General features: G+C 41.6%; 1 protein-coding gene across 1 annotated transcript in view; it reads left to right on the top strand.

Annotated features, from left to right (window-relative positions):
* The first annotated feature begins 1535 nt into the window (after positions 1 to 1535).
* Positions 1536 to 16942, top strand: part of MED13L (mediator complex subunit 13L) — a 262028-nt gene continuing 246621 nt past the window's right edge. The window contains exon 1 of the mRNA XM_054995924.1: positions 1536 to 1659. Coding sequence (XP_054851899.1) covers positions 1600 to 1659 — 60 coding nt within the window. The 5' untranslated portion in view covers positions 1536 to 1599. The remainder of the gene's footprint in view (positions 1660 to 16942) is intronic.

Genomic DNA, 16942 nt, shown 5'->3' with positions numbered 1-16942 from the left:
TGACTGAAATGTTTTTGAAATTGACTGTACCAAATCACTCTGTGTAATCTGCCTTGAATCTGTGAGAATGGCGGACTATAGATAATATAAATAATAAATACAAATAACACAAATAAACACAGAATAAATTACATAAATAAAATATAATCAGAATTAAAATTTAAAAACTTAAAGTAATAGATGTTTCCTTTTGTGCTTTTTCGTTCTTTCTCAAGAGAGAAATAGAGCTTGTCAGGAGCCAGGAGCTTTGAGCATCCCACCGGGCTTCAAATCTTCACAAATGTGCACTTCCATAGCCTATTACCTTGGTTATCGAACTGTCTTTGAAATTGACAGTACTAAGTCACGTTGCAATCCGCCTTGAATCTTGGAGAGAAAGGCGGACTATAAATAAGATTAAATTAAAATGACAAACATAAATAAAATAGAGTCCAGTAGCACCTTTAAGACTAACCAATTTTATTGTAGCATAAGCTTTCGAGAATCAAGTTCTCTTCGTCAGATGCATGATCATGCATCTGACGAAGAGAACTTGATTCTCGAAAGCTTATGCTACAATAAAATTGGTTAGTCTTAAAGGTGCTACTGGACTCTTTTTGATTTTGCTACTACAGACTAACACGGCTAACTCCTCTGGATCTATAAATAAAATAGAAAATTTAAATAAAATAATATACATTTCCTTTTGTGCTCTTCCATTTTTTACCGAGAGCGAGAGCCCGCCAGCTGCTTTGCGCATCCCACTGAGCCGAGGCGCCTCCTCCCTGCCGCTCTCTAGCGCCCCCAGCGGCGCGCCGGAGCAGGCGCTGCCGCTGCCGCCAGTTGTTTGTCATGTCGGCCTTCCCCAGCGCCAGAGAGCCGCCGCCGCTCCTCTCCACGCCCCCCTCCCATCCTGCCGGGAGACAATCCCACGTGGGCCGGGCTGGGCCAATGGCGATGCGCGGAGCTCCTGGCGGCCGCCATTGCTGTCAGAGCGGAGAGCGAACGAGCGAGTGTGTGCGAGACGGCGCTGAGGGGGAGCCCGCCGGTGGCGGCAGTGGCGGCGGCGGCTGGAGAAGGAAGGGACACGGACGGGGGCGCGGAGCGCGAGGCGCACGCCCGACGGCCTCCCGGCGAGGAGGCGGAGAAGCGGCCGCGGGAGGCTCCGCGCTCCTTGTGAGGAGAAAAGAGGCGACGCGAGGGAGACGGGAAGGAGGGCGGGAGGCCTCTTCCTCCGCGGCCGTCGACCAGGGACCCGCCCGGCGCCTGCCCGAAGGCCGCCGCCGCCGCCCGTTCCTCGGCACACCCTCCGCCGCTTCCTCGCCCCCCCCTCCCCGCCTCCCCTCACAGGCGGTGCGCGGCTGACTGAGGGGGAGTCCGGCCCGGCCCCGCCCGCCCTGCGCTGTGTGGCCGGGGCGGGCCGAGCGGCGGCGGCGGCGGCCCGACACCTCCTCCCCTCTGCGCCGGGGGGGGAGGAGAGGAAGGCGCGAGGGGGCCTCAGCGCGGCGCTCTCCGCCGCGCCCCCCCCCGTCGTCAGTCAATCGGCCGGCCGGGCCCGCCCACCTCAGCGTCGTCCTCAGACATGCCCCGCTCTGGAGGCCGGGCTCGCCGAGGAGGATCATGACTGCGGCGGCGAACGGGGCGAGCCTGGAGGACTGTCACTCCAACCTCTTCTCCCTGGTGAGTGACTGCGGGGTGGCTTGGAACAAAAAATAAGGGGGGGGGGGAGATGAAGAGGCCGGCGGAGCCCGAGCCTGCGATTGCCTGCTTACTCCGAAGGCAGCTCTTTCCCCGCACTGGGTTCCTCTTCTCCGTGGGCAGGCTGTGTGCAATGCTTCCTCGGAAGTAAGGCGTCACCAGGGGAGGTTGGCTATAGCCTTGCTGCTCGGTCGGGTGCAGTGCTTCCTCAGAAGTAAGGCGTCGCCACAGGAGGGCTTCCCCATCGGGATGGTTTCAAGCGGGTAGTCGTGCAGGTCTGCAGTAGAAGAGCAAGATTCGGGTCCATTAGCAGCAGCTTCTTCAAAGTGCTGCTGGACCGGAGTCTGTCTTGCTGGGATTGTTGCCGCCTTGCCGCTCATCTCTGTTCCGGTGCTTCCTCGGAAGCTCAGCCGGAAAAGGGTTTCAGGGCTTAGACAGCAGCCCGATCCTATGCAGCGTTTGGCTGGGAAGCAAGCCTCGCTTGTCTTCCGTGGGGCTTGCAGCCAGGAAAAGTGTGCCTCGGATTGTTGGAGCTTGGAGGCGGGAGGGGGAGAGGAGAGAAAGTGTGTGTTGACGGCTGAGCACCCGGGCTCAGCTCCAGGCCTCCTGCCGCCTGTACCTCTTGCTGAACCCGATTCAAACCCGCTCCCTCCCCGGAGCAACAACTTCACCGGTCTTTATAGCTAGGACTTGACACCCCTTCCTCGTCCCACCCCGCCGTTGGCCCCACCCCTAGGCCCTTGGCTCCTTCTTTTCGTGCTTGGTTCCCCCTCCCCTCTTTCTAGCAAAGTGGGCGATTGCGCCCTGCGGGGACTCGCGCGCGTAGAACAGTCACTGCTCGAAATACGCCTGTCTGTTCTTCCTGTGATTTTCTCCGATGCGTGCAAGGAAGAAAAAATGTTGCCTCTGCGCTGAGATCCCGGCCACTCGTTTGGTGATTTCGTGCATCGCAAGGTGAACGGGCCTTTTCTTCCTTCTCCCACGCCATTTCGAGCAGCTCGTGCATCGTGATCCGCCGTGCAAGACTCACTCGGGGCTGTCTAGCGACCTGCAGTCGTCAGCTGGCTTGGCAGGCTGGTTCTCCGTTGCCGCCGATCGTGCCCGGGGTTGAGCGAGGAGGCAGGGAACAAAACAACCCGCCGCCCCCTTTTCTAGCCGTAACTGCAGGGAGATCAGGCCTGTTCTTTTCTTTCCCATCCCCCCCCCTGAGGTCGGTAATTGACAACTTTCACTCCGTATTTGGTTTGTCTTTATCTGAACTACGCTTCAAGGGTCAGCTGTTCAGACTGGCAGCTACCTACAGATCTTTTCAGAAAAGGTCAGCTGAACATGAATAAGGGGAACAATCGTTTCCCAACTAGATCGCTGAAAGCATCAGGGATCTACTTTTCTGAAAGGCAGGTGAAAAAGGAGGTCTTGGCTGGTGGGTCTTTGCCTGGTCAGCAGCCTCCTGGGAGGTGGGTTTATTTAGTGCATTGGTTTGTTTACAACTGAAATGGTAGCTAATAAAGCAGATTAAATTGGAGTGGCCTATATGAACCTTAGTGTTCATATAGGCACTGAGTGCAAGGTGTGGGGTCCTGAGAAGTTATCATTTCACTTGGGGTAGATTTGATAAGATATGAAGGATTTACGTGGTTTGTATCATTTGGTTTCCAACTTTTGAATTGGACACACAATTGAATTTAACATGTTTATGTCTTTGTTGCCACAGCTTTTTGTTGGTGTTGTTTTAACTTGTCATATAAAAGAAATGAATTGGGGAGAGAAAAAAATAAGAAAATGATTGGTTAAGTGGGTTAAGTAGCCATTAAGGTTAACGCTGGGTCCTAGGTCTGAAAGGGTTAAAGGCAGCTTAGTCTAGCCACTAAGTGTAGCCTTGTAACAGGACCGCCACCCTTTTTTCTCTGTTTGATTGTCCCAAAGTTGCTACTTGCTTGTTTCTTGTATCTTTATTGACTTTCTATCTATATACTTTTAGGTAGTATTTTGCAACGTAAAGACTCATCACTACTCTTTTGAAAGTGGATAGGTGATGTATCTATCATATTTTTATAATTTTGGTGGCTTCCTGTATTTTTCAGATAAGTTTGATTTGACTGGTGCTTCTTACAGTTGTGTAATGATCTGGAAGGGTTGATTTTTTTAAAAAACCTTGCTTTATTACTAATCTGTTTGTAGTATCTGCCATTGATTTGTTTATGTAATGATTGATTGACATGCAGATATGACTAGTAGTGGGGTTGTATAACAGCAGGAGTCCAGTGGCACTTTAGAGACAAACAAGATTTTTAGAGTATGAGGTTTCGAGAGTCAGAGTTCCCTTTCTTCAGATACGAGTAGTGGCTTGTATGTAGATCATTTTTTCATTGGTAAAAGCAAGCTAAGAATGTTTTGTCTAAGAACCTAATGATCATCATCAGTTAGCTTGAGTGGGTATGTTTATATATTTGGTGGAGAAACTGAATAGATTGTGGAGACCTTCGGTATATTTGTAGATCCGCACCCAATGTTTATTTTTGAAATATAGCTAGGTGGTTTCAGTGACACTTCCACAGTTATTTAAAAGTAAATCTCACTGACTGAAATAGAAGTTCTGCCCAGATAAGTAGTGCAACCAAGTTTCATGTAATGTTTTACCTTTGTGGTGCTGATATATCATTGTTGCTTCCAAACCATAATGTGTAAAATTGGGCTTCAAGTTTTACTGGATTCAGTGAAGTCTCAAATAAGGTTGTACAATTTACTTTTAACTGTTATTACTTGCAATAACAGCTTTCAGTTGTATTAGATCAGAATTTCTTAAATCCACTTTTGCCTTGAAGAATATAAAAAAAATGTGTTTTCTCTTTATTTATGTATTTACTTCATTTATACCCTGGCTTTCTCCAAGAGAGGATCCAAAGTGGCTTAGATCATTCTTATGTTCTTTATTTAATCCTCACAACAACCCTGCAAGGTAATGAAGCTGAGAGAGTGTGACTGGCCCAAGGTCACACAATAGGCTTCCGTGGCAGAATGAAGATTTGAACCGGTGTCTCCCAGATCCTTGTCAGATAGTCTAACTGCTATGCCACATTGGCTCTCCTAACTAATTTCTATAAAATTATACTGCATTGTATATGGGAATTTTTGTGTACTGGGAACTCCTTGTAATGTTAACTTGTTTCAAGAAATTACAAGTATAGCTAAGAAATACAAAATGAACAATAGAAACAACAGTGAAGACTACATGGTATTGTGCAAACATTAATTTGCCAGGCATTTAAAAAACAAGATTAGATGATTTATTGTTTACCTGTAAGCAAAACTTTATATAAAGATTAAAGCTACTGTAGATGGAATAATAAAACCCAGGTATTTCCCTTGCAGAATTGATTTCTGAATACCACAGGTCTAGAACAGGAAAGTATTTCTTATTGCATACAAAGTCTTCCTACTGGGAGACTGCTTAGTTGCTTGGTATTCTGGATTATGCCCATTGGGGTGTGATCCAGCTCTATTAACTTGAGTATAATGGGGATTTAATTGTGTAGCATTACCAGATGAATTAAACATGGCTCTTGCTGCTTTTTGATAAATCAACATTTTAAGAAGCTAATATTATAAAAAGGCAGCCTGCTGAAAAGAGGAATAGGAATGATGATTTGCTTGTAGTGTTGGCATTTTAAAAAGCATTCAGTTCTTTCATGATTTTTGCAGTTAATAGATTTGCCAAAAGAAATGAAGGTGCAGACCCCCCTGCCCCCGGCCATAGGAACTGCAATGAAGGCTGTGTTGAGAATTGAGTGAGGCAGAATGTTTTTAAAGCGCTGTTTGTGATTGTAAACTACACGTAATTGAAATGGTATGAGTGATATTTATATTCTGCTTTTAACCATAAGGCACTCTAATTATAAGACCATGTTTGTGATAATTGAAATGCAGATATTTGATGTTAAATGTTGATGTTGAATGAGATACGGTGTGAAATGTACATTGAGATAGGATGCTTTTGTTAAAAGCTCTGTTGTTCCATGCAGCTCTGTGGCTACGATCTTGCTCACAGGCAGTTTGAATCACATTGATATCAGTTGAATTTGACAGCCTTACTGCAGGAACTGCAGCCCATATTTGTCTTGATAGGAAACATTTTTTAAAATGTTGTACCTACCTGATATATTGTGCTTGCATCCTGTTTTATTTCAATAATCATTAAAGATTATATTGGTTAATTACTTGATGGATGCCTTCTTGACACTGTATGCTTTACGTTGTGTTGTAAGACCACTTTACTTAGGCCGGTCTCTGATGTCTCCTCAAGTTTAATTACCTGCTCCTAAATGCTTATGACATAATATAGATAACATTGAAGTAAACAGAAATTCATGAATTGGCTGGTGAAAATTCCTCTTAATTCCTGCTGTGAATACAGAGATGGCCCTCTTCCTACAGGATTTTAGGCAATAGTAGTCTAGAGCTTAGTTCAGATTTGAGGAGCTACTTTTTTTAGCCCACGGCATAGATCTCATGCCCTTTTCAACTTATTTTTGTGTAAGCAGAAATGGAGCTTTTAAACCACCTGTTCCCAGTGTGATTACCAACAGAGTCTTGGGCAGAATTGTCCTTATATATTGCATCCAGAGGACTGATGGGCATGAGATATTTTAACCCTTTCCCTTCTGCAAGTTTTTCCTTTGTGGCAGATTTCCTTTGTGGGGGTTGGACTACAGTCTTGTTGGTACCCGTGGGTTCTAGGAGTGAGTGAAAGCCCGATTGCTAGCCTACTTTTCCCCCATCAAGCTTTCTTCCTGATGACTCTGCTCTAGAGGGAAGATAGCTTAAATAGTTGGTTCTTTCTCCTATTTCTCTCTGGAGCAATGAGAAAGTCTTTCTTGGCTGGTGGTTAATCAGATTTAGGCTCAAAGGAAGGGTGCTATCTACCTTCCCTGCCCTTGCGAGATACTGGAGTTCCCTTAACCATGAACAAGGTAGCTGAAATTGTTGGTACAGCTCTTTTTCCCTCAGGTACTCAGCTGGGTGAGTCATTTGTTAAAAATCATTACCCCTCCTGCATTTTCGTTTGTGAGAAGAAATATGCTTTACTTATATCTTCTGCAGGGTGAAAATTGGCTGCCAGGTGAGAGTGGGAAAAGTACCAGAGTGGAGAACAGTTAAGAACCTCCAATGCACACTTTCTTTCCATTGCCCCTTGATTACATTTTGTAAAAGAGAAAAAGATCATTTGTATGTGGTTCACTGCAGTTTAACGCAGGTTGTGTTTATCATGGTGTTGGCACCTGTTGCCTTATGAGAACGCAAGCTTTTGAAATAACTTCATTGTATGAGCAGTCTGGTGATACCTGATGAAAACTTCTGTAAAGGATCTTGTGGATGTTGGCTATTTTATTTCCAGTCTTTTGTAGGTAGGTTTTGTTGCATTTCAGGCAGTCTCCCTGGTGGGAATTGAAATGCCTGTGTAGAATCTGGTAGTGTTGGGTTTCTCATGGATTGCCACAGGTTCTCAGAAATGCTGATTTGAGAAGAAATGACCTGGATGTGACAAGGCAAGTTGTAGACATTCTTTGCAGGGGGTGGGGGTGGGGGAAAGGGAAGTAGAGGTTGTAATAGCCTCTCTCTCTCATAGAGATCCAGATGGGGGAGGTTAGTGCTAAGAAAGGGTCCTTTGGGAGGATTGGACCTGGCACCTGGAAAGGTTATCTTGTATTGCATATCCATCTGTTACATAGTAACTTCTCATAATTAGATGGGAAATAAGATACAGGCTTCGTGCTGGCCAAATTCAGAGACTGGTTTGTTTTGTTGTTAAATGATAGTTTTATGGAAATTACTTTGAGATCAGGTAAAGACTCACATTTCTTATATTGTGTTGCATTATTAGCTTTGATTCTGTTCATTCAAGTGTTACCAATTGTTGCATTTTTAATTATCTCTGGGAAAGCAAGAGATTTAATGTGGGCCTTTAAAAACTTGAAGTAAACAAAAAGGAAAAAAAACTTTCAGACTGCATCTGCTCTCACTGTGTCCTATAGTCCTATCTCTCCTGCCCTTGTTAAATTCTTTTGGACATTGAGAGTAGGGAGTTCTGAGACAAGAGGCTTATAAACCTGTGATATTATCAGCGAAAGTATGTTTCTTCTGTTAAATTTGGTTCCTATATTGCCGATCTGTGTTGACCTCTGAAAATATGCTACACTGAGTATGTGTGAAAATATTTATCTAAGAAGTAACTAAAAAGCTTCAGACAAATGTCACATCCAGAGTTGAATGAAGAGTGTACCATGGAAGATATGAGCTTCATTTTACTTTTATCCCTTCCTTAGTAAGAAATTAGTATCACTTTATGTTTATCCTTATTGTTTGGAATCACAGTGTTCTTATTCAGGGACTTCATATTTTGAATCTGAAATAACTTCTGGGTTGCAGAATTTGTACAAGTAATCTAATATTTAATTTCATCTAACACAATTTATTGTGGGTAAATTTTGCAGTATGTGGCTCAAGACATTTTAGTCCAGCCATAAACTTGATCTTTGAAAGTTTGTGAGTAGTGTTTGTCAGTAAGGAGTGGTGGTGGTTTATTGATGAAAGCAAACTGTATTAGTACATTGGCCATAACCCATTGTTACATCTGCAGTACACTATCTTATCTTGCATAGGCAATTTCCTTTTCACATCTCTCAAATCACTGATCTAGTTTTCAATTCAATTTCCTTGAGTTTTTACTAGAGGAGTGGACTTCTAGTGAAGTTCTAAAATAGCACTGCCCCTCAAAAATGATCATCATATTGAGTGGGGTTAAGTTAAGCGGGGGTAACCATCAAGCCAGATCAAAAAATTATTATAATCCAACACATGCAGTCTTATGTACAATAATTCTTTATTTTTGTGTATGGAAATGCTGTGTTGGGATACAGGCAAGCTTAATGCATACTGGTTGTAGGGGAACCATAACCTCTGTCCACATAATATGCATGTATCCTTTTTGGGTCATCTGCTAAGATTTCACCTTTGCTATGCACAGCTTGGTATTTCTGCCAACATGAACAACATGTTGCATTTCTATTGTTCTTACAATTCTCTGGAGTGTGGGTATAGTCTTAAATTAGTTTGTTTAATTGGATTAAGACATTGAAAATATGAAGAATCATTCTTAAACAAACAGTAATATTGACTTCAGTTATTACAAAGAGATGATAACAGCTTGCTTTTCATACACTTTCATCTATGCAATAGCATACTTGCTACTGTGATGATGTTTCTTTGAAAATACTGTACACTTAGTTTGGGGAGGGGGTATAAATTGAGATCTTTATGTATTGCCTTGGAAAAAAAAATCTAATTTGCCAATATGCTTCCCTGTTACCAGATCTCCTTGTCTTAAGAATGGTGGAATTCCCCTAGGACACATCTATTCAGTGCCCTCAGTTCCCTTTTGTCATTCTCTCAACCACAGCACTTTCTGATCTTTTCAAATCTTTTCTTCTCTCTTCCTTCCCTTTGTAGTGATGGCTTTGAGCTCTTTAATTTAATAGAGAAGGGAACATTGACTATGATGTGCATGTAACATGTAGATGCAGTGAGGCAGCTTATAGATTCTTTTATAAAATCTGTTTGATATGGCAAGCACTTCTAACTAATTGCCAGAGTAAAACAACAGGTCCCCCCCCCCCCCGATCTAGGAAAAAAGTTCCAGAAAACTGTAATAGAAAACTTTTTTTGTCCAGGAGAACAAAGGTTCAGCTCTGCTTATTGGTATGCCTTAGTACTTGTGTGTTTAGAGCAGCTTGCTGGATTGTGGCCATTGTAATAAATACTTTTGATTGGCTCTCGGAGTCATAAAACATTCTAACTGTAGTTCTGTCATGGTAATGTTTTGTAGGTCAATCCACTATATAGATTCTGGCTTCCAAATTGGTCACAACCCAGCAGCCAGAATGTGTGTTGGAAGAGGGGGTTGTGCAGCAGCAATGGCTCTTGGGTTAATATGTTTTATTTAATGCATGGTGAGCTGTGAGACTTTATTGCACTTAGCCTTGGCTCTAGTATAGTACAGTGATGCTCACTGGTCTCTGTTAGTATGGGTGTTTTTTTGTGTAAAAGGGAACATAAATATTTTCTCTTCATGATGAGGGTTTGCTCATTTTTGAGACAAGTGATGTTAAAAAAAAGACATGTATCACAACTTGCAAGCCACCATGCTAGTTGCAGATAATTATGTCTGTTTAAGGATTGTCACAAAAGGAAGATGTAGGAGATTTTCCAGATGTCTAGCCTGTACTGAGTCACTTGCCACCCATTCCCCATCAGTGCGTGGTTGTGGGATGGGGGGCATTTTTTTAAAAAAGCACTTGGAAGAGTTTTATTACTGTTGCTTCATGTACAAATATAAAATTTAAAGTTGTAGTTCATTCATTATTTTACTTTTTTATATGTGTATGTTGTCTTCTGGGTTGTGGTAGCTTTTGGCTAAATAGACTTCGTCAGTGAATTAAAATCCATGGTAGGAAGAATTTTAGTTAAGTTTGATCTTTGGAATATAAATTGAATACGTCTCAATATCCAGCTATGAAAATATGTCAGGCTCTTATATGAGGGTCAGCCTCCTTAAGATGTTCTGGAAAGGAAGAAGGAATGCCTAGTGGTGACTGCTTTCTCTTCAGGGTAGTCAGGTACCAAGGAAGAGTCTTCTGTTCCTTTAAAATACGTATGCTTGGCAGGCCTGGCTTTCTACAGAATGCTGACTCGTCTGCGTATCTGCCTTCTTTCCTTCAGTGCCTTATGTGGTATCTTGGCTTTGCCTTGCAGCAAGTGGTGAGAATTCCTGGCAGGTAGGTTGCTTTACCATTATAAGGGGTTAAAATTTGTCTTCAGTGCTTTAGCTAAGAAGCCCTTAAAGGAGTGGAAGCAAGAGAGGCCTCTGTGCAACAAGAGAGGCCTCTGTGCAGGTGGTGGTAGCGTGAATTTTGAATGTAGAAATATTTTGTTAGCTTTTTGTCTAGATATTTATAAGCCACTTGAAATTGGCCTTGGAAAAGGGTCCTGGTGAAAAGGGGGCTATGGCTTCAGAATGTGTCCCCCTTCTTCCTTTTATGAAAATCTCTTTGATCATTGCTCTTCTATTTTTGTATATAAATACTTTAATCCAATAAATGATTTTTGTCCTTGATCTGAGAAGACATTTGTTTTAATTTTATGATGAAGAATTTAAACTTGCTTTAAAAATAAATTTTATTTTGGGAAAGGCATGGCCTCCTGTGAAGTAGAAGAAGAATGACAGTTCTAAGCTTCTTGTCAATGAATAGTGACTTTTTAGTTACTTGTGTCATATACTACTTTGTGTGGTGGGTAGGTATGTTTGCAAGCTTACTCCTGATGTTGGTACCCTTGATTCACTTGAATTCTTGCTTTAGTTTGGTTTGGGTGGAATTTTCTGTTCTGACACGATTCTCTGGTTTGATATTGACCCCCTTGATTCACTTTGGGTTTTGTGGGGGAGGGGATTCCATCCATTCCCTTGGTTCAGTTGGGCTTTCTCTTGCATTTGGAAGTGCGCCTTTGGCCACTGGCAGCCCTGCCCCTTTCTGTTTCTACCTGAGGGGTTGCTTGGAAATGTTTCCCCCATAAGAAACGATGGAGAGTGACTGGGGGCACTTTCTTCAGGAGCCCATAGAATTGGACCCCAGGATCCAGTCTTTCTGAAACTTGGTTGGTTTTTAGGGGATAGTCAGGAGTAGATCAGCTGCAAAATGGGTGAAGTTTACATGAAAAACTCCCCCCTCCCCCGAATAGCTCACAGATAGTTTTCTCCATAGGGAATAAAGGCCCAGTAAATCCAGGATTCTCTGATCTTTCCTAAGTGGATAAGAGAAGCTTCCCAGATTTTGGGAATCCAGGATTTTTTTGAGATCCCTGAAATTTGGATCTGGATTTCCTGGATTTTTTTGTGTGCACACCCCTATGCATACTGACTGTCTAGTGAGTTCAGTATCATAGAGTACTTAGTGCATGATATGCTAAATAGAAATAGTAATTTTCTGCTTCTGGCTATCTTAAGTGGAACTGGAAAAAAAAACCTTAGTTACCTTGGTACCATGAAATATCACGCCCCCCTCGGCAAGTCCAGTTGAGGGCTGATATAAAAAGGGGAAATAATTTTTAGGTCCTTTCTTTAGTGACTTTTTAACATCCAGTACAGAGGAATCAAATGGCAAGACATTGGTTTAAATTGATTGCTGTAAGCCTAGAGGAAAGGCAGGGTATAAGTATTTTAACGAAGTGCATAATAAATGGCTGTTCTTATTGTCTGCTGATGCTTCAAGTCCTCGTTTGATTCTGAGCATGATCTGTCTTACCTAAAGCAGGGCAGGTCTCTTGCTGGTTGCATTTCATATAAAATGTAAACACCCTAAAGTCCTGCATCATGATTGGACACAGTTTTTCCAAAGTTTGTTCCTAAAGTACATTCTGTTGACTAGCTCAGGTGCTTTTCCACAGAGGAGTATACTGCTTTTTAAATACAGTTCAGAGTTGGTTATAGGAAAGTATCTATAAATGTAGTAATAAAATCTGAAACATTAAGTTATTCATCTTACAGTTACATTTTTGTCTTACTAGGAATAACTTTAATCCTATGAGGTAGGGCTGTGGTTATTTGATGGACTTGGCTGTACAAATTTTGAATCTGTTTAGCGGATGTAGAATTCTTTCTTTAATTTTCAAGAAAGCAATACTAAGTTTCTGTTCCTTTGTAGCATTTGAGTAAAGCTTGGAAATAATTTGGATTGTCTGAAGGCTATAAAAGGTGGTTTATGCACACATTCTCACCAACTGCACACCAATCGCGGCCTCCACTCCCAATATGACTCCAATGATTTTCCTGAAAGTTCAATGACCCACCAAGGTTCAATGGGTTGGGAGTACAGAAGTCTGCAACAGGAGGTGGGCAGTCAGGAATGTCTCTGTTTCTGCACACAGTCCTGCATATGTTATATATGATCCAAGCCACTGATTACTACTAAAACTACTAACAGGCATAAAAGGCTTTCCCCTTCCTGTCTTTTGCAAGCTCAGGTACCTATCATGTGTTGAAAAGGTGCTTAGGATCCATGCTGATGTAGGTGTGATGCTTTGCAGAGTACAAGGGCGGGTCCCTGCCCTGAGGAATTTATCTAAATTTTGATGCAAGGAAGATGACAAAGGGAGAGGTTGGGGTAACAGAGGGACAATATTCTTTTTATATATCTCCTTTCAGTTTTCACGCTGATTCCTTTCTGTCAACACAGTCCTTGCTAAAATTACAATTTTGACAATCATTTTGCACCCAAGTACACTTGCAAACACTCATAACACACTGACAGATGATTTGTCACTTTGCCAAATACCTTAACAAATACTTTGTCACATTAACAGGCACCTTTAGTGCTTTAAACTCGTACTTGAAACACTTTGTCAGGCACAGTGATACTTTAACAGATCCTGAAACACTTAACGTATGTTTCAGCTTCGCAGGCTGAGATTCCATCCCTGGAGTCCAGTAGGAAAAACAGGAGTTGTGCTGCGATGATCTAGAGGCAATCCCTACCACATACTAGTTCTTGGGCACATCATCATCAGAAAGCCTACAAATCCGCCCCCAGCAGCTTTGCTCTTCCCTTTATTTTTTCTGAAGTTTTTGGAATATGAACACATGAAGCTGCCTTATACTGAATCAGACTGTTGGTCCATCAAGGTCAGTATTGTCTATGCAGGTTAGCAGTGCCTCTCAAGGCTCCCAGATATTGATATTACCTACTACTAGGCCTGTTTCTTTGCAAATGCTGGAGATTGAACTTGGACATTCTGCATGCTAAGCAAATGTTCTACCACTGAGCCCTGGCCCCTCCACAAAGATGTTAAGTAATAGCTAGTAATGTACTGATTATACCATTAAAATGTAGAAATTGTACAAGAATTTTACAAAAAAGTATACCTAAATGACTTTTGAACAGGGATCTTCATAGTATCACCTTGTATAGCAGCTTTTTCAAACAGAAGCAAGCAAAGCTCTGCTAGAGAGAGAGAGAAAATTTCAGGAAACTAGAAACCACTCCTGCAGCCACCACACCTCATGCTGCCCCTAAGGGCTAGGGAAATCCCAGAAGCAGTGCTGGATGTGTTGTGGGGAATCTGCAGTGGCAGGTTGTAATTTGGCAGTGCAGAAATGCCATTCTGCTGGTGAAACAAGTTTTGGATTCATCCTATTATGCATACCTTAAACATAAATGTTTTGTTTTCTACATTTATAAAATTTTAAATGTTTAACTCGAACAATTACCACAAATATACCCAGTGGAGCAATAAATCCTACCCTAGAAAAGGGGGAGGGATTTGGACAGAAACCATAAACATGGTAGTCAATATGAGTTTTTTGAAAACATTAATCTTTCGTTGAGGATGGCATTATCCAGAGAGGTTTATAAGAAGTGACTGTGGAGTTAGAATGTACATTGCATGCAATGACCCCTCTTCCAAACTGCTTCTAACTTCTTGAAAAAAGAATGTTTGTGTCTAGCCTATTAGTGTATAGTGTTAAAGGCTGTCAGTAAAGCTGCGTTCAAAGTTAAACTTTGAATGGCATTGATGTATTCAATAATGTCATGTACAGTAAGTGCCACATTGAATATTTTTTCTACAGTTACATGAAACACGTATCTCGTAACTTAAGCAAAAATAGTGAAACAAACTATATTTCTTTCTCTAATCAGAATAAGTTTCTGAAAGGTCAGTAGTTTTTATTCTGAACTTACATTTTATCTCTTTGAACTTCAGAGAACTGAAGGTCTCCCATATTAGCTTAAAAGTGGTGTATTTTCAAACATAACCCCCTTTCTTTCAGAGAGGCTACAGAAGATGGAGGAATGAGATGCAGGTGAGAAGATGAGTTATATCTACTGCAGTATATATGAATTGTAATTACAGAATACTGTATATTGTTTTATACAGCTATTAGAAAAAATAAAAAGGAATCTGTGGCCCCTTAAAGACTAACAGATTTATTGAAGCATAAAGTTCAGATAATGGAAGGGACTGTAGCCACCAAAAAGCTTATGCTTCAATAAATCTTAGTATTTAAGGTGCCATCAAACTCCTTGTATTTTCTGTAGCAGACTAACTTAGTTACCCTAGTGGAACAATTATTAGAGAAAGCATTTTATAGAAGTAAATGCAGCTTAAACAACATTATAAAACTTTGGCATAAATGTTCTGCTCTTTGTAACATAGAAATATTTTATAAGACTTCACTTTTTCCATTGAAAAAGCCACAAGGAAGGGTGTGGAAGAGAGAGGAGAAACTCTCTTCTTTCTCCCCACCTTACTGTTAACAGGTTTTCCCCCAGCCCCTGAGGGCCTTTACATTTTTTTTGAGCAATGAATACAATTTTTTAATGTCACCTGATTAGTGCAAGTTGGTAAATGTATGTTCTTGTCCTGATAGAATGGCAGATTTTGGGATGTTAGCAATCAGATGGGGCTTTCCTCACTCTGCTTAAGGAACAAATGTTTAGTGTTGTTTTTCGTGGACTTCATGTTCTTTGACATACCACCTGTCTCCTGGACAAGTACCAGTGTTGCTGCTAAGAGATTGTGCCTGGGTAAATTATGTATCTCTATACTGCTGTGATTATGCTGCAGTCTGCAGTTAAGCACTGATGGCTAATTGGTCTTCTGTAAACTTAATATTGCTTGTATTCATTGAAGTACATTGGCAGACACAAATATAAATGATCATGAGTGGCTGTGTTGTATTAAGAAGCGAAATTTTTTGTGCCCCACTTTTGAAATGTCTAGTTTTTAATTACTATTATAGTGATCTTTTGACATCTAAACATACAGTTTTCCAGAATTAATCCTACGTGGGCATATGTCCTTGATCTCATTCTCATAATTCTTCTTTCTGAGATGTACATCTGGTGCAACATGCCTCAAGCGGCTGTTTCTTCAAGATTAGGGATTATTTGTTAATGGCACACTTAACTGATTGTTTTCTGATGTTCTGTCCTTTTTATTAAAGTCTGCAGCCTCTTCATTCACAGAGTTCTATTTTTACTGGTTTCTAGAAATTCTTCTCGATTATTCAGGGATAATATTTTTCCAAATGCTTTTCTCCCCATTGAGTTATGGGAATGGAGGTTAAGGGTCTGTTTTTGGTATAGTAAGATAGTTGGCTCCAGAATCTTAAGATGGGAGGTATTTATTTCTGGAGGGGTTTTAGTGAAATCATGTTCACTCCAAGCCTGTCTTTGATTTCATTGACATTTTTACTGCGGCAAGTAGGTTTGGAATTTTAGTCTTTATTCAACAGATGAATACATTTTTTGGTAGTGGGATCTCCATATGAGAAAACCTAGAAACTTTGCATGGTGTGGTGCAAGTGTTATTTATTTTGTTGTGTGTACACGTCAGAAAGGGGACACATGCATATACTCATGGCAAAATTAAATGCTTGTACTGCAGTTTACAAGTGATGTACTTTTTTCTCTATATGCAGATACTTTGCATCTGCATATGCATCACGTGCAAAATGGCCTTTTATGTATATGCTTACATAGTGAAAGTAAGTTCCAGGAATGCCTGTCACCTAAGGACTCCTTGTTCAGTTGCTATCACTCAACTGTGATCACAGCTGTTAAGAATCCCAACAGACCTCTGTCTTCTAGTGGGAAGCAGTAGTGCCATTCCTTAAGGAATCTCTGTTTCTTGATACCTACCTTGTCTCATCTTTTATTCCTGTGGCATCAACTTCCACCTTCCCCTCTGTACCAACTTTGGCCCCTGAGGATGTGTTCTCTTGGTTGTCAGTGGAAGCCCACCCCCTTTTTCTCCTTTCTTAAAACAGCATATTCAGATAGCAGGAATAGGTGGAGGGAAGCTGACAAGATGCTCTGTTTGATTTCTCTCCCTGCCTTGCTTTTGGCTGTCTTGCTTCTCTCCCCTTTCCTGTGAGGAATGCTCACGCAAGTGAGGAGGTGGAGGAAGAGGGAGGCAGCATTAGGTGGCCTTTTCTTTCCTCTTGCTTGTTCGTGTGCTACTTTATGTTTATGGTTCCTGATCCAGCAAATAATACACTCTGGAAACTTGCTCATCCATGATCTGCTCTTCAGTTTAAGAGTTAATGTTGGCATTTTAATAAGAATAATATTTAATCTTGAGTAGTAAATAAAAAATGGCAAATTGCAAGGAGAAAACTGGAATACTTGAAGTAGTATGTCCAGCAGAAGAGTTT

Source organism: Eublepharis macularius, chromosome 13, assembly GCF_028583425.1.
Source record: "Eublepharis macularius isolate TG4126 chromosome 13, MPM_Emac_v1.0, whole genome shotgun sequence".
Lineage (NCBI taxonomy): Eukaryota > Metazoa > Chordata > Lepidosauria > Squamata > Eublepharidae > Eublepharis > Eublepharis macularius.
Note: the sequence above shows the minus strand (reverse complement) of the source record. Positions and strands in the feature narration are given on the sequence as shown.